We start from the raw sequence: 21,613 nt of genomic DNA on the forward strand, positions 1-21,613 counted from the left end.
GTCAAAGTTTAAATGAAAGTGAAAAGTGCCACACCCAAACAACCCCCCACTTTCTGATTGGCTGGTTGATCTGTGACGTCACAAGGACACTCCATTAGGTACACCGCCATTTTCAGGTGTACCTAATACCAGGCCACTTCATTAGGGAAATATCATGGTCAAAGTTTAAATGAAAGTGAAAAGTGCCACACCCAAACAACCCCCCACTTTCTGATTGGCTGGTTGATCTGTGACGTCACAAGGACACTCCATTAGGTACACCGCCATTTTCAGGTGTACCTAATCACAGGCCACTTCATTAGGGAAATATCATGGTCAAAGTTTAAATGAAAGTGAAAAGTGCCACACCCAAACAACCCCCCACTTTCTGATTGGCTGGTTGATCTGTGACGTCACAAGGACACTCCATTAGGTACACCGCCATTTTCAGGTGTACCTAATACCAGGCCACTTCATTAGGGAAATATCATGGTCAAAGTTTAAATGAAAGTGAAAAGTGCCACACCCGCCCTCACCCCCACTTTCTGATTGGCTGGTCGATATATGACGTCACTCGGACACTATTAGGCACGCCGCCATTTTCAGGTGTTCCTAATAACAGGCCACTTCATTAGGGAAAAATCATCGTCAAAGCTTAACTGAAAGTGAAAAGTGCCACACCCGCCCTCACCCCCACCTCCTGATTGGCTGGTTGATCTGTGACGTCATTCGGACACTCCATTAGGTACGCCGCGTATATATATATATATATTTTAACGGCCACAAATAGTATATATACATACATACATATATATTTATATATGGCGGTATATGTATATATATAATTTATACTTTATATTTCAATTTTTCCCAATTCATTTGTTCTTTTTTTCCTTTTAAAAAAATAAAAATATGCTCTTTTTCAGTTTCTCAAAGAACATTTATCAAATTTGTATAGTGAAAATTGTCAGTCTGTGGCAATTTTTTATTATTTTTTGTGCTTGAAAGACAACTTTTTTTAAAAACCGCAAACAGCCATTGTACACCTTTGACTAACGTCTCTCCTGTACATATGTATACATACATGTATATAATTATATATTTCTCCATAGATTTATAAACATCAAAGAAATATTGGTTGAGAATAAACGCATACACAGTGATTGATGAGAAAAGAAAGCTTGTAGTAGTAGTAGTAGTATGGCTTACAGTACACATCTAGTACTCACTTTCAAACTTTACAAACACTTTTCTTTAAAGTTTACTGTATAAACGTCATTGTGACGACGCGCTAACGCTAAAACTCTTATTTACACAAAAAACCCTGATTCATGTCCAAGCCACAAAGCAAACACAAAAAGACTCTAAAGGGGGAAAATAAACAAAACAAAAACAAAAAAACAGCCGATGACGCAGAGCCACCGACAACCTAATAATTGCTTCTCGAACAAAAGTGTGGTCCCCAAAGTACACACAACAAAGTGTGACAAGTACAAACAGTTTAAACGTGGTCTGCTAAGGAGGGAGGGAGGTTGTGCACACCGTCATATACAGTAATACTTATACACCACTTACTGTAGATATTGTCAGATACACATTTGAAGAACCTACTGTCTTGCTTTTATTGAATACCAATCTATGAGATGTTTTTTTCTCGTGACTAAAAACATTTTCAAACATTGACTGTGATCATTTAAGCCTGGTACACACAGTGTTTTTTGAGAATGTTCTAAATATTTTTTTGGGTTAGTGGCGGGTTGTCATGTTAAGGTATTTCTAAGAACGATTATATTCTTTCTCTAATGTCATATTTTCTTGCAAATCGCTATCTAGTGTAATTAAGTTGCAATTTCAAAACATAACAGATTGTGTTGTTTACATAAAGTCTAGCCTTTTTTTGGAAAATATCAGACGTTTTGGGTGTGTGTATATGCAAAAATAATTTGTTGAAGATAAGAGAGCTTATTACCCAGATGTCATTCATTTCAAACTCAGATGTTAATGTGTGTACCAGGCTTGATTTCAATTGTGCTACCATGAAATATTTCCTAATATTATATAATAATAATTTTTTTTTTTTCATATATATTCATAATATCTTCCTAATATTTTCCTAATATTTCTGACATTTATTCATATTTGTTTTCATGTTACTCATAAGGTTTTTAAAGCATGACACTAACATTTCCCCTATGGTGGAACTAGTTGTCCTCGTGATTGTTTTCTTCATATTTTAATTAGTGTGATTGGCCCTTCTGTTGAAGGTTGAGGTTGTGTGTGTACATGTGTTTGTTCATTTGTGATTGTGTTGTTGTAGGAGCCAGATATGCTCCTGTGATGATTTCTTGACATTGCTGCTGCCATTTGCTTTGCTGCTGCTGCTGCTGTTGTTGTTGTGGTGGTGGTGGTGGTTGCCCGCGGCAATGCGAGGCGACTGCTGCTGCCCCCTGCTGGGCACGGGCAGATGGGATTTGATTCGAGGGCTCGAGCGGCATTGACTGCTCTGGACAACCGCGTGCGTGAGCAGCGACTGCGGGAGACAGCAAACACTCAAATTTTGGCTTTCATCACAAAACATAAAAAAACAACCAAGTGCAACAGATGGTGTCCTGGACCTCAAACTCATGCTTCCACCATGACTGGCTTGGAGTATTTCTGAAAAGTGATCGGCTTAAATGGTCTGACAGTTTGGAGCCACCTGTTGCTTTTTGGCCCGTCAGCGTGTTCTCACCGACTGAGCTGACTGGTCTTGGGCTACTTTCTGCTCTGGTGTGGAGGGCGGAGCTCCGGCGGGGGCAAACAGGAGGGCGTCATCGTCTTTGGACGCCCACGTCTAGAAATTGGAAGAAAAAAAAAAAAAAGACAACTGGCCATCAATAACGCCTTTCTCAATAATCTCTATCTCTGTATTTGATGAGGTCTTAAATGTAATGCAGCACGTACCTGTCTGATGTCCGGTTCTGACTTACTGGAGCACAACGACTGCAGTTCTTGGATCAGGTCAGTCTCATCGTCCGAGAACAAAGACAAACCGGACGACTCCCTGATTAAAACACACGCGCAAGTACACGTCTTTATCTGTAGTCGACCTCCAGAGGTAATCAACAAGACTGAAATTGTAGATGCTGTACAAGCACTTGTTGGAATTGAACATACCTGTGGATTTTGCCATTTGTGGGGCAGCTAACATCAGTGGAGGATACCGAGCCTGGAAACACAACTGAGATTTTAATAATGCCTTCCTACAAACTGCTAAAAGGCAGAATTACTAATCATTTGTATTAAGAACATCTTCAAACATGATTGGTGGCTGACTGAAGACATCAATCACGTTGCTTGAATCATCCATGAAAGCCTTAGCACAACATGATTGATGGCTGACATTAACTTTACCGTGTCTAAAGGAGCCGCCGGCCCAGCCGGAGGCGGGGCTCGCTCTCTTTCGAGGGCTGGTATTGGATCGTCGCAGCTTGTCTCGACACTTCCTGCCGCCGCTTCCTTTCAAGGAGTTAATGGCGGTCAGAGGAATGGCTCCGCCCCTGAACGCAACCTCTGAAGAGAAAGATTTGGTTTTAGTTTTGCAATTTTGAAATTGACATATAATGACCCTAAAAAAAAAAATCAATCAGTTCTGACCGTGGCGCGGGAGGGGGCATCCCCGCAGGACGGCCTTGTTGACCAGGATACTGAGGGCGGCCTTCAGCACCGCCTGCTGGCCGTCGCTCAGAACGATGTTGCTGGGCAACGAGGAGGGAGAGGAGGAGCGCCTGGCCGTTAACCGGGAGATGATGGCCGTCTCTACGCGAGGAACCACCACCGAGCTCCACAGCCTAGACAACCACCTGAACGCATCGCGACAATCGTTAGTATTGTGAGCGTGTGTGTGTTTATGTAGGACGGGCGTACCTGACAATGGCGTGCGCGTCGTTGGTGTGGACGGGGCAGGCCAGGAAGTGTCTGGGTCCCATCAAGGCCTCGTGGGTTCCGAGATGTGCCAAGCAGGCGTTGAGCTGTTGCCAGACTTGAGACACCCACATCACAGCCTTCTCCATGACGCCGTCACTGGACCACACCACACTTCCTGTCTGGAGGGGACACGCAGGAGACCACTTGACGGACGAGAAAGGGGACAACTACTTGTTGTCATGTCTCATTGATGACATCATCAGCAAGTGTGCAATGTGGATGAGACTCCCGAATTGTCTGACCTGGTGCAGCAGCTTCCTGCGCAGGCGTCTGGCCAGCAGGCCGTGCAGAGGCTCCTGGTCCCAGCGCAGACGCAGCCAGCGGAAGTGCTGTTGCAGGCGGAGCTCCGAGCCTTGGAGGCGGGGCTTTGACAGGGAACCAATCAGGAAGCTGTGCTGGCAGAAATGATGTGGACCTGAAGAGGGAACGATTGAGTTTCTTGTCACGCTCATCAGTCTCTTAAATGGAAAAAATCCTATTTTTGAAGCTAACAGTCCAGTACCACACAATAATACCAAGTATCACGCATATTCACCAGCGTTGAGCACCAAGGGGACGCTGGACGTCCTGTTGTCCAAGCTATGGCACAGATCTCCGAGCAGAGCCGACAGGGACGTCGCCTTCTCCAGACCCTGCAGCAGCAGCACCAAGCAGACGCCGTGATCGCGCGCCGACGCCGGCAGCAGGAAGCCTGCGTGGGGGAGGAAGGCGAGGGTGAGGAGGGGACGCGTCATCTCATGACCATGATGATGAAGATCTCACCGCGGGAGACAAGGATGTCCAGCAGTTGCTCCTTAGTCAGACTTGGCTCCACCTCTACCTTCACCACCTCACATGCCTGACCACCCGCCTCCTGCTTAGACTGACATGAGGGAGGGAGAAAAGGGGGGGGGGGGGATTGTTATCATGGAAACTCAAGACAATCTCACACATGCGTGTGGAGAACTGCAACCAGCAAAACATTGTACAAATACTATAATATTGTAGGACTGTATTTTATAATACTCCACACATGTATAATCAATAAATCAGCTGGGTGCTTGATCAGCCATCCAAAATAAAGTCCTGACTCATAAACTCCAACCCGATAACGTCCATCTGACGTTTCAGTGTCATCATGGTCACACCTTGATGCAGCGAGCCAGTAGAGTGGCGATGTAATCCTGACAGCTGTCCTCCAGGCCGTGAAAGATGACACTCCCGTATTGCTCCGCCTGTCACATCAAACGCACGCTTTCGGTTACAAATCTTGACTCGTCAACATCACATGCATGTCAAAATGGAACATTATTTTCAAAGTGTAATATGGAGGTCATAATGTCTTTGTTGCCCAGTGTGATGAACTAAAAAACTCAAATCTGTATAAACATGACAGGCAGGGGGTGCTAGAGTTGCCATAAAACCCTCCGCCACATCAAAGACCAAAGACCCCTGCAGCACTTTTTGCGCCTACGCTTCTTCTGTCAGCATTTTATTGTGTTTGTGTGTGCGGGGGTGTGTGCATTTACCAAGCGAACGTAGTTGAGCAGCACAGGCAGTGGAAAGAGAGACTCCAGAGCCAACTCATCAAGACACGACTCAGAGAGACCTGACCCAAAAAAAATAAACATGAACATACACACAGATTTACGAGCAGTCGGCGAGCTGCAGGTTTCCGACATGGCGCTGTGGAGAATTGGAATTGCTAGTAAGGTAAATTCACTGTTACATGATGTATGAATGCTTTTTTGTACCTTTCAGTCGGACGGTGATGACCTGGCTAAGAGGTTTTCGCACGAGATCCCAAGGTGAGACAGAAAGTTCCTGATCAGGCCGCCACTCACTTCCTCCTGCAACCACACAGATACGCATATGTATTGATGCCAGGAGGAAGAGGGAAAAGAAGGACAATGTTAAATTAGCAAGACGCCATTGACGACTCACCAATTAGGACAGAGGTGATGCTGGAGGGTGTGAGGCCCAGCGGGGGGCGCTGCGCATCTTCGCCACACAGCATATGCAAATGTGTGGTGAAGGCGTGGCCAATGGCGGCACTCAACTGAGACCAGCGCATGGAGCGCTCCACTGATAGCCTGCACAGCACTGACTGAAGCTCACCCGCCCGCTCCTCAACATCCTCATCATAATCATCCATGGAAGTGGCTGTGGCACCATCTGAATACTGGAGCAGCACCAGGACGCGGTATTGATCTGCAACATTAGGAGCGACACTTCAAAGTCGCGCGAGGCAAAAAAAAAAAAAAAAATAGTAAGAATGAAATGCACATAAACTCACTGAGATTTTCGAGAAGATCTTTGCAGTCATCAGTGGCAACGTCGTGGATGGTGCGGCTACATTTATCTTTCCTCTCGATGTCCTGCTCACGGTGGCTACACAGAACCTCCAGACACTCCTACGCACACACACGCCATATTAACATCAACAGCCTTTGCATGGGAACTGGTTTGATTTATCCCACCTTCAGGCCGAGAGCGGCCGCCATGTGAGCAGCCGTCCATCCGTCCGCGTTGGCGTGGTTCAGCAGGGCAGCGGGCAGAGCAGCGGCTCCATCGGGTAGGGGGCTCGCGGCGGGGTCTCCGGGGTGACAGAGAAGCAGACGCAGCGTGTCCACGTGACCTGATCGCACCGCCGCGTGGAGACACGTGCAGCCGTCCTACAGAGCACATCAACTAATCAGTGATTTGCAGTTTTTTTGTTTTCTTCGTCATTATTAGTAACCACGATGGCTGGGTAGTTTTTTGTTTGAAACATCTGTCTTTTTTTTTTTTTTTTTTTAAATATACCGTGGCCATTCGGGAGCGATCTGCGCCGGCGCTCAGCAGGATGTGGACACAGTGTTTCCTGCCCGCCCCGCTGGCCAGGAAGAGGGCGGTCTGGCCACCGTCGGCGGCCGCGTCCACAGCGGCGCCCGCAGCCAGCAGAGCCTCCACACAGCTGGGGAGGAAAAACAAACAGTAGAAGGTGTAACCGTGATTATATCTGTCAGTCTTTTTTTTTTTTGTCTGTACCCACCTACTGTGGCCGTGGGAGGCAGCAAAGTGCAAAGGTGTAAATCGGTTTTGGTCGGACACATCAGCAGGCGAGCCGGAAGACAGCAGCAGCTTCACGCACTCTGTGCATAACGCACACAAAAAAAGCGATCAATAATCAGACTGAAGACCTGCACAAATCCAAACAATGGAGTGGTTGACCCACCTGTGTGTCCGTGGTGAGCAGCAGCAAATAAGGCAGCAGTCAAGTTGTGGAGGTCTTGTGTTGGGTGGCGGATAAGCTGGTTGTCCGTGGCAGTGGTGAGGTGGGCGTGGTCGGACGGGATCGGGTGGGCGTGGTGAAGCAGCATTGACAATAAAGTGACATTTCCCTGGGAAGCAGCTTGGAGGAGGAGCAGCGGCCGCCCGCTGTCCAGGGCAGCGGGCCCACAGCTGCCGAGAGGGGAGACTACGGAGGGACACCAGCCTGCCGGGAGGGGGGGGGGCGAAGGGAGCAGGGACGGAACAGGTTAAACCAGGAGAGGGTTGACAATCTCACTAGAAGTGCTGAAGAGGAGGAAGAAGAACAGGAAACAGGAGGAGGAGGGGAACGACATGCCTGAGTACATAAACACACAGCCATCATCAATTGAAACACAAAAATACTGCACAGAAATATGGGAACTCTTGTGTTTTACCTGAGAAGTGCAAAAACCAGAAGACCAGTGAAGGAGGTAAGAAGTTAGGGTGCATGCTAAGTACAGGTTGGAAAAGGCAAAGGGTAGAGGAGGCGAGAGCAGCCACTGGCATCAGCTTCAGGGAGGAAAGAGGTGACTGACCATTAGGAATATTTCAAGTTAAATGCAAGCCTCAGTGCGTCTCTCTCATAGTTTTGTCTCTCACAAGCAAAAAAGTTGTGCTAACCTGTGGGACATAGAGCGCCGCTAGAACACGGAGGAGAATTAAAAATGCATCCTGGAAGTCCTCCTCCTATTGGACTGCTCTGTCACTGTGCTATGCTATAATATGATGTAAACGATTGGGCTATGCTAGCCTAAGCTAGGCTATACGTTGGGCTAGGGCGCCACAAAGAGAGCTGGAAGAGAGGCAGAGGCGAGAACTGGGAAAAAGATGAAATATGGGAGGGGTCCCCTTTACCTGATGCTGTTGCCAGGGGGCTGTCTGCGGGGGCATGGGGACTACAGTTGGATGGAGCACTAATGGAGAGGGAGGAGGGAAGGGGGTTGATGGAGGGGATGGAAGGGGTGATGACGACAGGGGGGCTTTCCGCAAACTGCTCGGGCCCCGGGGAGCGACGGAGGGGCTGTGCACCCACCTGAGAGGCCGTCAGGGCTGGTACCAGGTCCAGGGTGGGTTTGGGCGGCAGCTGCGGTGTAGCTGATTTGAGCCCCACCCCGTGAGAGCGTCCGCTGTCCCCCACTACTTTCATGGGCGGATGAGGGGGCGAGGGGGTCTGGGAGAGCCCGGGTTTTTTGGGAGGGATGGGAGGAGGGTTTCCCCGGTCGATTCTGGCCACAGTGGGGGACTTAAGGCCAATGGGGTGGCTGAGGCGGCTGGGGAAGGGCCCTCCTTCCGAGGCCGAGTGCGGCAGGCTGGGTCGCAATCCCCCTGCTGGAGGGCTGGTGAAGCGCGACAGGACCTGGGTGACCGTGTGGCGCGCTTGTTGCTTGGCAGCAAAGTTGTCCCGGTTGTTGGGGGAGGGATCCCGGGCCGGGGGACTCTGGGAGGCCGTGCCATTTTGGTCCTGTTCCTGGAACTTGTAGCGGGCCGCCTGGACGCGAGGGCTGACCCCAGTGGGTAGGCCGTGGGGGGGTGCTTGGGCCTCAGAGCCGTTCTCGCTCTGCGCCGGGCCTGCCGAGCCGCTGTGGACGATTCCCCGAGCTGTGCTTTTTGGCAGGCTGAGAGCGGCGTAAGGGCCCGTGGTTGGTTTGGCGGCGATGGTGAGGGGAGTCTTCTTGGGACCCTCCACCTCGGGGAGGGGCTGGTCCGTTTGACAGGAAGCCGTTTGAGAGCTGATGAGATCCGTGGCCACGGAAACTGAAGCTTTAGGCGGCGAGCAGGCAGGGGCGGCAGGTTGGCCCCCGTCCTTGGCACCCCCGCGTTCAGTTCTGAGCTGCTCCACCTGCTGGCGTAGGTTCTGGCTCTCTGCCTCCTCACGGCCCAGCCTGGCCCGCAGCTGCTCACGCTCAGTGTCCAACTCAGACAGCTGCTTCTCCATCTTGGCCTCCATCTGCTGGCCGCGCTGCCGCTCGGCACTCAGCTCCTCCCGCAGGCGCCCGGAGGCCAGGCCCTCCTCGTCCAGTCGGGCCTGGAGCTCGTCGAAGCGCTGCGACTCCTCCACCACGCGTGTGGCCAGCTGCTTGCACTCGCGCACCAGCATCATGACGATGTGCTTGTTCTTCTCCCGCTCGTCCTTCAGCTGCGCCGTCAGCTTGCGATGTTCCTGCTCCAGGCTCTGCAGCTGTAGCTTCTCCATCTCCAGCTGCCGCAGGAAAAACACAAACAGCATCTTTACAAAACCTTTACAAACTTGATGACTCAATTGTGCCGTCAGCTCGGTTGTGTAACACTAGTCGTTGTGGGTCAGACCTCTGATCACCGCAATGACCCGTTCTGCTATAATTGGAAGGCCGGCGCTATTGTTAGCCGGCCGGCAGCTCGCGGGCTCCACCCCGCTAACGAGGCTCCCCAATAAAACCTTCCATTGTAAAGAGGTCATAACAAACCAATTGTTGCCACCAGCTGCTAATTGGCAGATCTCCGCCAAGGCTCTGGAAAATCCCACACACTGCTGACTCTGCTACTGTATGACATAATAGACGGCGTGTCGGCCGGCCGATGAATTTTGACTGAGAGAAATGTTAACATTGGGGAGGGGGACGCCGACATCACCCTGCCTGTGTTGCGCTCAAGGATAATTAATCAGCGAGCCCGCGGTAGCAGGATGACGAGAGCGGAAAAGGGGAGTGCGGATAAAGATAGCGCCGAGCGTGCGGCTGAAATTCCCCCTACCCAGCAACGCAAAGATCCCAGTGAGGGAGGCTCTTCTCCTCGGGAAGCTGTTGCCCGCATGTGCCACCGATCCGCTTTCACGCCAGCAGCTGCTTTGCAATCATCAACATCAAAATATTGTCTTCGTTTTAGCAAAATCCATCATTCGTGCCTTTGTTTTAAGAGAAATCTTCTCAATCTTTCATCAAAGGTTTTTGTACTGTGTGAACATTGTTTAAGACCAGCCGGGTTTGTGTTTTGGAGTTTTTTTTTGTCAAGCAGGCGGCTGTGATTGTGAACGCAACTGTAATTTAAAGCATATGCAGAATGCATAGGCACATTCACAAACACGTCTCTCTATATATTTAAGTGGTTACTCCCTTCTTGTGTGGTTGACTTAAACCTTCCAGTTGGCTCTCCACTGCTTCATATCTGTAATTTTCAGGAGGTTCAAGGAAAGGGCACAATATTTATTCCTCTATGCACGCTTTTGAAATGCTACAATCCCATTTTGCTTTTATCTAAACAATTTCACCGCAGCATACCTCACGGCTAGGGAGGGACGGGGGTGCACAAAATCCCAAAGAGACCCCCTGGAAAAGCTTATGCAGTCATAAACACACTTAGTCAAGCGGTGAAAATAGAAATGACACACCAGAAGAATGGCTAGTGGAAACATTAATGTAGGCGCACACGCTTTCGGCCCATTCCAGTCATTTCATACAATTTTTTGTGTGTAAAGATTTGTCTGATTGCTTCTAGTAAACATAGTTACTAGGTGACAAAGTCAACTGGGCCCGGAGCTGCCTTACCCTCTTCTGGCGGCTCTCGGCAGCGGCCAACTGCGCTGACATGCGCTCCTGCATCTTCCTACAGTGCGCCATGACGGCCTCCAGGACGGACATGGGGTTGGAGCCCAGCGGCCGCCGTTCCTTGTCACCTCGCGGGACACTGCAGTCAAAGTCCCGCTGCAGCGCCAGGAAAGGGTCGGTTAGGCTGTAACGGCTGTAGCGCTCTTGCAGGAACACTTCTTTCCTTTGAGCCTACCAGAGAAAGGAACAAATAAATGTAAGCAACTTCAAATGAGCATTCAGCTTGACTATTGACCACAAAAACTTGACTGTCGTTTGAGTTCACTAAAACCTTTACTTTTGTTTTTTATTGTGGACATTTTTTAATTAAATATGCTGCATAAATGATCTGTCGGTCCGCTTGTAGACGGACACTTTGTCTGGGATGCGAGAGAGGGAGCCGACGAGGGGGGGTGCGACTGACCACGCCCGTCCGTCAGACCTTGAGCGATGTTACGACGAGCACGTCGATATATCGACTGCGTGTGCGCGAGCTTCACAGGCTCATTTCGCTGTAACTGACCTTCAAGCACAAAAACAACAGGCATTTGTCAGTAGTGCCCTTTAAAGTGTTTATCTTTCACGAGCAAAATGATGATTACAGTGTGTTCGAAGCGGGGCGAGTAAACTAAACAGTGGAATCTTCCTTTGACGCTCGTGCCACCTGTATGTGTCGTACAAGTCAGGAAAAGAAGCAGAGTGATGGAAAGTAGAAAGAAGTCTGAAAAAGAACAAATGAGAGACGCAGACAGAAGCCTAAAAAGGAAGCACCAAGTGTAAGTCGTTTGGAAAGAAGCCAGAAAAAGAAGCACAGAGTAACTACGAGGGAAGCAAACAAAGGCCTAGTAAGGAAGCACAGAAAAGTGGAGAGACATCTGAACAAGTACAGAGAAATAGAACAAGAAGCTTGAAAGAGTTACAAGCAAAAGGACATTTTCAAATGATATTCCGAGACCAGCGTACAAACGCCCTGACAACGTAAACTCGAAGTAGTTAGCAATCTCTTGAATTAGCAATGGCATTAACTAACACTAGACGTCAGGGAGATTCGATTGGATGGCTAGTTGAGCTAAATAATTATTGGCTAACATAGCTGATATCAGTCAACAGTTGGTTAATTGACATTCGCAGGATGGCTAATTTAACTAAATATCGTTTACTGTATCAGCAGAAAAGCTAGCACAGCTTAGGTCTACATGATCTATCTAATTTACTTTATAAAAAAAAACAACAACAACAACATTCATGGCAATGTTGCAAAAATGTTGCATGCTAGCGCTAATTCGTCTTGTGTTACTCTATGAATGCTAATCACAAGCTAGCTATCCCAACTATCTGCTGGACTTCGGCTAGCGTCAGTACCGCAAAGCTTTGCACCCAAGTGTACGTTTACATACACGAGCATGACTTGCAGCTATGTGTGTGTGTGTGTGTGTGTATGTGTGTGTGTGTGTGTGTGTGTGTGTGTGTCTGTGTGTGTGCGTCGTCAGCAGCTCCTTGCTATCTATTTTTATCTGTTTAATGGCACCATAAACCCATGCAGGCCCCCCTGCTAACCCCCTTTCCTGCTTCATTAAACTGTGTTTTCCCTATGGGCAAAACAACAAAAAATCCCCCCCCCCCCCAATATCTGATACTGACACTTGTAAATGTGTGTGCGTGCGTGTGCGTGTGTGTGTGTGTGTGTGTGTGTGTGTGTGTGTGTGTGTGTGTGTGTGTGTGTGTGTGTGTGTGTGTGTGTGTGTGTAGGCCTGTAACAACTCAAAGTTACTGTAAGATGCGACTCATCTCAATTTTCTGAGCTCCGTGGTCTGAGCTACCATTAGCGGTGGCCAGCGTTTTGCTCACTCCAGAAAATGTGCCCTGACAGGACGTTAGATCAGGCTTGCGGAAGGAATTAATTCAATTTGCTCTTGAGCAACAGAAAATGGATTTAGTGACGTTGTTGTGAATGTGTCATCCCTTTTCACTTGGCTAGTTTAACATGAGAACACTCACACACGTGGATCGACATGGATCACGGTCGCCGTTGTGTTGGCGAGATGCGAGAAGGCCGACAATATTGATTTATTTTTCCAGTATGTGCATTTAATTTCCTGATTCGAAAAGGTCAATTTGTTCGAGTGGTCATAAAAGTTCAAATTGTAAATTATCTTGTAACCAAATAGCTCTTCCAACTATTGCGTCCGATAACTAGGAACGTGCTGCGGGTCCATTTCAAGCTGTGGTCACGTTTGATCGGACCACGTTGTCCCTTCCAAGGATCAAAAGCTTTCCGCCGTCCAAAACAATGTTGGCACAGTTAGCGGCGACCGTTGGCGAGGCGAGAAACCACCGCGGCGCCAATCAGATGCTCGTTAGCACACCAGCGGGATGGAAGCAGGAGGTGCGTCCTCTAATGCCAACGCTTACTGTGTGTACATTTGATGATGAGCCAAAGCGATGGCAGTGAAGCTAGCTGCTTGATAGCGTTCATCAAACACAACTTGTGATGTACAAACGTTAATTGACTCAGCTCAGAATTAATTTGGGAAGATGTTGTGGCGTTCTTTACGGCCAACGAGCGGCGGGCTAGCTTGTACGCCTCTGTTGCTCGGGAAACTGGACGTCGAGACAAAAGACGTTCTGTGAGGGAGCCCGAGAACGGCGCGTACTTCGCCCACGTCTGCCGGAACACCAACCCGGCGAAGAAAAAAAACTTGGCTGCCCCCAGGCGGGAGGAAGCGGCTCAAAACGGAGGAGCTGCTTCAGCTAAACTCAATTGTCGACGCTACGCTGTGACTGCTCGACAGACGGTCGTGAAGGCGGGGGATGGATCAGAGTCCGGAACTGACGAGAGATTAAAAAACAAAATGAGGATTTTGTTCTGCTTTGAGAGACTTGGTCACCTTTAATTATGAAGTTGGCCCTTGTAATGCATAATAAGAATAATCACTTTGATGCAACTGATGAGGCGTCCATTTTGCAGGCACTCTGTGAAAGAGCCTTGTGATGAATCCTGCTAACGAGGTGACAGAAGTGGAACAAAGTCAGATCAAGGGCTACTAAGGCCTAGAGGGAGGTCCATGTGGCTTGTAGCGTGCCACGGGGCTTCCCTTCGGGTGTGGTGGCCCACATCCAGGAGGACTTTGTCATCTTCTGCCATTTCCTGTCCTGATCTAATGCTGAGCATCCACATTCGTTAGCCTCTACACGCTCATGGGACGACCCCCCTCCCCCCCCGCCTTCATTCAGCACGCAGATCCCGGAGGCGGCTGCACTTCTCGGGCAGGTGGCACGAACATCTGCTTGAGCATTTGGCCACAAAACATCTGCTTGGCTACAACATATTTTTCCATTTATATGAGCAACAATCAGAGGTAGATAGAACATGAGAACATCAATAGAAACATCAGATGGAAACAAAATGGTGGACCTTACACACGTGACTTCATCGACTGCCATTGACCTCGCGCTCTCACGGCGACAACATCCCGCCCGTCTAGTTGTGACTCAGGCAGGGTTTGACATTTAAATGGATACGCCCCCCCACCACCACCACATCTCTATGCTCACGGACGTTCTAGCAATTTCTTTACGTTATACACGCCTCTAAGGTAGCTCATGTACATCGCATCATGTTTCGCGTAAGAATATCAAATATGGCCGACTGTCATCGACGGTAGTGTGCTTGTCGCAACGACTCCGGGTGAACTCCCACGCTCGCTCGTCTGTGATGCCGCAACTATACACAAAGCGCGGCGGATGAAAGCCTCTCGTCTTCTCTCCTTTGATGCCGGCCAGAAAAGATGAACATCATATTGGAAAAGAAATGGTTTTTTTTTTTTTTTTCCTCCATCCTCCTCATTTTCATTTCTTTGGTAGCGGTAACCTCAAGTGGACCTCTCGCAGCTGCTGCCTTCATTCACACGCACAGTCGCACACTGTCCAGTGTGTGAAAGTGTGAATTGATGCGAGAGCGCGACAGAAGACGACGTTCTCTGCCGATTCACGCTCGAATGGGCGGCGGGTTCGATTCCCAATCGGTGTTACGGAAGTTGACGAAAAGAAGGAGCGAAACGTTGGCCTCAATAAGAGAGGAAGAGGAGGAGAGCGAGCGTTGCAAGAAGATTAGACGAGAGAAAAGGGACGTTGGCTATGACCTACTTCCGCTCAGCTCTTCACCAATCCTTCCTCTTCATCGCCGACCCGCTTTTTGCGCGCCGAGGACACTCAACAACGCGCACAAGCGAAGGCTTAAAAATACGGAGGATTTTTGCGGCTTGTCACTCATAAGAGAGTTGAAATAAACCGATCACGGTGCAGCAATATATCCATTTATGTAACTTGTTTATTTATTTATTGTAGGGCGGAAACTAAGATAACGAACTTAATTGGTTCTGTGAGCTTGTTTGTAAGATGAAACATTGGGAAAATTAGACACTTTCCACACTGTAATGAATGGAAGTAAAAGTGACATCTTCAATGGACGAAATATTGCCAGGTCAATCTGAGACACTGAAAAATAAATCCCTTGTACTAAAAGCATATATATATATATTTTTTTTTGCTGTGAAAAGACTTTGGAATGCATCATGCATGCACTCAGACACGCTTCTTCCCCCCCGTGGGAGCGAGGAGACGCCTTCAGCTGACAGCACTTGGAGAGAGAGCGAGAGAGAGAAGAGAGGGAAAAAAAAAAGCTAGGCTCTCAGGAGGCTTCCGGGAATGGAAGCGGAGTGGGTGCGGGGGGGGGGGCAAAGATTGACACTCTGGCACTTTTCAGCCTCATTCTAGAGCGGAATGTCGGTGGGTGGCGGTGAAACACGAGGATGGGAGCCTGCGGAGGGTCCAGGTAGAGAGGACTGGTTGCTAGGCAGCCTACCAATAAGAGCATGCCGTGTCATTCCGTGCGTGTTTGTGGCGAGCAAAAGTTAGCATGTCGATGCTAAATATTTGATGCCAATTATCATGGAAGAAAGGCACAATCGTTGAATAATTAAATTACCATCGTTGCTGAGAAGTCAAAATTGTAAAATAACATTAGAGCAAATATATTCGATCGCATTTGGTTTGGTAATTTTTGAGTTTCATTCATTTATACGCTACTTGCCCATTCTTGGCCGCAACACTTTTGTTCTGACTTGCTAATTATATCAGACAACAAATGAGAAATCAACGAGCATTCTGGACTTCGGATCTTACTCGTCTTCGAACTTCCGCAACATGTTGCCCATTGCGAACAAACGTAAACAAAGTATTATTACATTAGCGGTTAAGTATTAGCATTAGGAGACTGATGTTGTAATATGCGGGTCAATGGCAATCAGTTAAAACCAGCAGCATGAGTGAAGAGTTTCCACGGCAACGGACTCCATCAGAGCCGCACTCTCCGGTTTAATAGCTAGCGTAACACGCAATGACACGATTACACACAACGATTGATGTGAGGGCAGAGAGGACAAAAAACAAAAAAAGGGAGAGAAATGGCAGCGTGCTGAGGGCAAACGCCGGAGAAGCCCAGCAACAGGACGTGCCTTAAATAGCGAGATGCTGGCCGCTAACGTCACGCTGCCCGGCCCGAGGCATGTGTTATGTTACGTTGCGTTGCATTGCGTGGTGCCAAGCATGTATGGGCCGGCCGCTGACAGCAGCTTAGTCATGTGGTGGATCACGTGACCTCGCGGGGACCGACGTTCCGAGAATTCAGACCTCCCGTCACGGTTGACCTCAACTCTACTCGCGAAGCTTTCATAGCAACACTCTATTCTTACTTATTCCTAAACTGTGCTACGTGGACAAGTCATCGAGTTTCACTGCTATGATCGCACAAACACATGCACACACAGACACACACACTATGACAAAACTATACGCGCTTCAAATTTGGTAGAAATGAGCCCAAATCGAGACTTTTTTTTTTTAGTGGATGATAGACACGCCCAGCATTTTTTCATGTTGCTCCATCAAATTTGCCTCAGAGCAGAATTTTCAAAACATTTCAAGGGGTAAGGATTTTTAGATCAAACCAAAATGGCATTTTTTTTTGCAGTTTTCCTGACAGACATGGCTACCAAATTACAAATTGATGATTGATCAAAACTAAATTTGAGGGAAATCCAAAGATTTGTACAGACAAAATGGCAGACTTCCCACACTCAACAAGACCTTAGCCAACATTGTGAATATTGTTTTCCCAAAGGGTAACTTTGTCACACTATGTATTAGCCTTAAAGCAAGTGAAGTTCTCTTAACCTTCTGCAAATAAGAAACTTCATTGTATTTGATTTTTTTTTTTTTGTGGTTGAACACATGAGAGGTTCACCTTGGTCAAAACATTGAGCATAGTAACCATATTTCTTATTCAACAAAACAGCACATGTGATCTTTTGGGCGATTAGCAAATAACGTTCTGTTCTTTTCACGCATTTTGTGGGTCTACTCAATATGGATATGCCCCACCAAATTTAACGCCACAAAGGGGAACTGTTGCCATGTGGGTCCATCTACTGCTCCTGGTGACTTTGCAGCCATCATGGCCAGTGTCCAAGTTTTTCATTTCCTCTTTAACATTCCCTTTGAAATGACAACTCAAATGTCAGGGGCGATGAGTTCATAACCTTGAGTTTGGCTGGGAAACGCAAACAAGTCAACCGGTTGGTTCCTTCAAATGAGTCAATGTTTACCGGGGCACCGTTTAGCATCACTTGCGGATTTAATTTTTTTTTTTACTGGCGCGGTTCTACCTGCCGATATCTAAAAATAACTACGCAGAGAATTCCATAGAGACCCATAGTCCCCTTTTTGACGTGCTTGCGCTAATCATGTGACAGCGTCACCATTGTTGTCGGGCTAATCAGCTTACAAGCTCCTTTCTTTTTGCTTGGACGAAACCCGATACGGCGGATCAGCGGGGCTTTAGCCACATGCTAATTAATCTGCAGCTCCGAAACGGCTTAATAATGCCACGGAACCTGGCGACGGATGATGGATCAGTGCTAGTGCGTCCTCGCGGGAACTCGCGTACAAGTTCATCTGACATCCGCAGCTGGCGTCTTCTCTGAGATGTTCCCACTTCCAGGTGCCGTGGTGAGACTCGTAACACTTTGTCAGTATGGAGGCTATGCTATGGATGCCTGCCTCGAATGACACCAAGTCTGCCTAGAACAAACAGGACCATTGCGCAACTCACGGAAACCTGGCCGGGACGGAATGCAGACTGCAACCAAGATGATTAGTGATTAATTAACTTTGTCTTAAAGGGGGACATACGTAACGATGGTAGAAGACACCGGGGAGGTTTTTGGGATAATAAAAACTATTAAAGTCACATTTAAGGATCCTGATTTAGTTTTTGTGGGGTAATACATCTAAAAATGCGGTTCAAATTTTGTCGTGACATCTGTTTGGCATGCATCAGCGCACCTCATGAGAAGACGTTGGGTTTTATTTCCCAAGTGTTATACTTTCTCTTTTTGTTATCGAGTGACGTAATGTTAAGTTTATCAGCGACTGACCCGAAAAGTGAAAAAGGCAGTCGGCAGTTTTTGTTGTCACGTGTAACGCGTATGGCCTATAAACCAGCGAGTTCAAATCGACTTAACTTTATGGTACTGTAAAGGTCCACGCTGCTATCAACGAAACTGGAGACGGGAAGTTGCACATCATATCAAATCAAGGCCACACACACACACACACTCAAGAAATTAAATTACATTGGTCACCAAGGCAGAAGAAACCAGAGGAGTTTCATAGAAAAGAAAAAAGCTCCAATAGTTGAGATAAATGCAAATATCTGCAGGAACAACAGCCAGGGATGAAAACCAATGGCGGTTTGAAATAAAAACTTTACCTAGCATAGCTAAGTTTGGCTAAGCTAAAAAAAGCACAAGGCAAGTGAATGGACTGACGATTTTCCAAATGGAGCACGACTCACCCTGAGGGCCTCGATGACCAGGTCGCGGGCCTCCAGCTCGCCCTCCATGATGCTCAGCAGGGTCAACAGCTCTGGCTTGCTCAGGTTATCCATGTTGAAGTTGCATTTCTGAAACACCAAAAAACACCAGTCAGGCTTTTCGGCGCCAACCGCTACTGAAATCACATAGCATGTAGCAAAGGACGTACACAATTCCAATGCGCCCCTCCTGGCATCATACTGCTCTAATTAAACACAACCGTCCAATTAGGCGAGCTATCTCGTCCTACCTCACAGCGATTAGAGCCTAATTATGTTTAGCTAGGTCATTAAGCAGTTCCTAGCAGCTAGCGGGTCAGGATGATTGTAATCGGGCTTGACCACACCACTCGTTGACACAATTAAAAGCTTTTTTCCGCTTCACTTATGAAAGGCATACAGTTTAGGTGTCCTTTCTGACAGGTCGGTCGACGGGAAGTCCGACCTGTGATGAAATTTCAAAGCGAGCTGGTTTTTTTTTTTAGTTTGAGGAAAATGCGATGCGCGTTGGATGGTGTCAAAAGGCCCCCCCCGCAAACAAAAAACGTCCCCCCTGCCTTAAGCCAGCGACAGCGAGTGTGAGCAAAGAGCAAAGTGCTTTATTTAACCAAGGTATGGGGGCGGCCAGGGGGGGGGTTCATTTGGGTAGTGGGAGGGCGCGGAGAAGGAAGCGAACGAGCCAAGGAAGCGAACGAGCCAAGAAAGCGAGCGAGCCGAGGAGGCTCGACTACCATGTGCACCTGTTTCGCCTTGCCGCCAAGCGAAAGTGTCTTGAAGAGAGCTCCGCAAAGGGGGGGGGGGGGCAAGACGGTGGGTGACACGGTACTCCCAGCTATGCCCGCTGAGTCACTGAAATTAAGACCAATTTAGAAAGGTGTCTGGTGAACACAACCCACCTCCCCTAACAGCACCTCCTCCGCAGCTCTTCACCTCGTACTGCCACTCAAACCCACGGGTACACTTTCACTGCGTGTAAAAGCCGCCACGGAAATAACCGGAATGCTAAACAGACCCAGACGAACATGGCGACCAATCGCGTGTCCAGACTGATGACAAAATTAGCTTCTCTACAACAAATTGGTGCATCAAGGGATTTAACGACAAAGCAAAGACGGGGAAAAAAAGCGAAATCGATCAAATTACTTAAAAACAGTGCGTAGAGATGCCACAAGATGGCAGCAAAGCACTGACAAGGGAAAGGATCATAAAGCATCAACACCATGCATATTGCATGTACAGAAGCATAAACGATTGTATTCAATAGGGGAAAAAGAAACAATCTCAATTAACCTAACAATACCAAGATTCCACCAGATGGTGCCAAAGTAATAGTTATTACTTCCCGAGCACAAAAAAAGTGGGAGATTTTCACCCAAAAAAAAAACCCAAACCAGAATAGTTTCCAAAATACCAATGCCGAAATGTAAACGTTCACAATCGTCCCTGAAACAACAGTCGCAATTATTTTTTTCCCCACCTTTTAACCGTATCGCCGCTCAGAGTGTCAGCCGCAAAAAACAGGCATACAGTAAGTGTATATAAATCCACAAAGTCACGTCACCTGCATGAGTTTAGAGTTCAGGTGGTTTTTAGGTTGGCAAACCGTATTCGCCACGAAATCGTTCTTGGAGCCGCTCCCCCCCCCCCCACCCAAAAAAATAAAAATAAAAACATATTAGGGCCTTGCTTTGGGAATAGGTGAAATCAAAAGTATGGATAATACAACTGGAAGCTGTAGGGAGTGAAAATCAAATTGTCAAGAAGACAAATTCTCAAGTAGAGAACAGACACCTGCAAAATCGACTTAAGTACAGACTCCAACTATATTTGTAGTTGATTACTTGCCACAACTGCAAGTAGGTGTGTGTCAACAAATGAAGCCAGAGCATCTGGTCACAGCAAAGTGAAGAAATAGCACCTCCTCAGGGTCCAAGAGCTTCCCAGGGAACCTGAGAAGGTTCCGCTTGGATCCACCTGAGCGTCTGCATCATGTCACAATCCAACTAACCTGTCAACAAAATGTACAAATGTCGTCGTTGCTTACAATGTGAAGCCATTTCGTGTCACTTCTCCATCACGGGACGAAGGTTCGAAAAAGACTCGAGGCGAACAAAAGAATTCTCCATCACGAATGGAAGCCAAGCTGAGGGAAAGCTCGTCATTTTGGGTTACGATGTGTGAGGGTGGGGGGGTGTTTTTCACCGGGGGGGTAAGCTATCTGGTTCGGTTCTGATATGGGCCGAACCGATACGGACGATTGTTGTCCTCCGGACATTGTCGCGAGAAGCCCGGCGGCCACTCACCGCTGATTCATGTGCGACATTTCTCGCCTTGGCTCTGACTAAAATCCCCCCCCAGGTGATTTCCACGAAGCTCCCCCCGTCGGTGTCTTACCGTGTCGACGCTTCCCAGCACGGCAGCGGTCAATGCTTGCTGTACCGGGGGAGGAGGCTGCTCTCCGCTGGTTCCTTCCGACGCCATCTTCGTACTGTGGCGGTGCGTTGACTGTCGGAGAGCGGGAGCGGGCTCATCCGCCGCCGCCCGTTAACTAGTTCGCTGCTGGACCAGAGTCATCCGCACGACCAGGGCGACATGAGTCCCGGTAAGGAGGGAGATAAAGCACAAGGTGGAGAAGAAGACGAAGAGGGCCACGAAGAGGGGTCGAGGGCGATAGCGGTAAAGAGGAGCCCGCAGACCAATGAGTCGATGGAGGGAATGGGGGGGCTGATGGGAAGGAGGGAGGCGGGTAATAGAGGGGGGGCGGGCCCGGAGAAGCCAGCCAGCCAGCCAGCCAGGCAGGCGGACAAATCCAGATGTAAAAGGAGGCGCGTGCTCCGTAATGACTGACAACAACATTTGTGGGGAAAGAAAGCTGCTCGAAAACGTCATCATCATCATTCTG

At 48.2% G+C, this 21,613-nt stretch overlaps 1 protein-coding gene across 1 annotated transcript; it reads right to left on the bottom strand.

The window, feature by feature from the left end:
- Nucleotides 1-952: 952 nt before the first annotated feature.
- cttnbp2 (cortactin binding protein 2) lies at nucleotides 953-21,453 on the bottom strand. The gene is made up of 23 exons (XM_085913401.1): nucleotides 21,106-21,453; nucleotides 18,694-18,801; nucleotides 10,740-10,970; nucleotides 8,074-9,418; nucleotides 7,142-7,402; nucleotides 6,959-7,058; nucleotides 6,730-6,880; nucleotides 6,405-6,599; nucleotides 6,221-6,338; nucleotides 5,869-6,135; nucleotides 5,679-5,774; nucleotides 5,454-5,533; nucleotides 5,073-5,159; nucleotides 4,708-4,807; nucleotides 4,481-4,636; nucleotides 4,188-4,360; nucleotides 3,886-4,064; nucleotides 3,616-3,821; nucleotides 3,373-3,531; nucleotides 3,136-3,187; nucleotides 2,923-3,022; nucleotides 2,711-2,812; nucleotides 953-2,509 (listed from the first exon to the last, which is right to left on the bottom strand). Exons 1-23 carry the CDS (start codon nucleotides 21,190-21,192, stop codon nucleotides 2,273-2,275), a joined length of 4,590 nt encoding a protein of 1,529 aa, XP_085769527.1. The 5' UTR covers nucleotides 21,193-21,453; the 3' UTR covers nucleotides 953-2,272.
- Between the last annotated feature and the right edge of the window lie 160 nt (nucleotides 21,454-21,613).

Source organism: Syngnathus leptorhynchus, chromosome 6, assembly GCF_054491065.1.
Source record: "Syngnathus leptorhynchus isolate UIUO chromosome 6, UIUO_Slep, whole genome shotgun sequence".
Classification (NCBI taxonomy): domain Eukaryota; kingdom Metazoa; phylum Chordata; class Actinopteri; order Syngnathiformes; family Syngnathidae; genus Syngnathus; species Syngnathus leptorhynchus.

Bases quoted from the DNA above. Each gene is read 5' to 3' on its own strand.
- cttnbp2 (XM_085913401.1), bottom strand. From the start codon at position 21,192: ATGGCGTCGGAAGGAACCAGCGGAGAGCAGCCTCCTCCCCCGGTACAG. The intron at 9,419-10,739 runs GTAAGGCAGCTC...TTCCTGCGGCAG, and splicing joins CCGAGAGCCGCCAGAAGAGG to CTGGAGATGGAGAAGCTACA. The intron at 3,822-3,885 runs GTACGCCCGTCC...CGATGCGTTCAG, and splicing joins GACGCGCACGCCATTGTCAG to GTGGTTGTCTAGGCTGTGGA.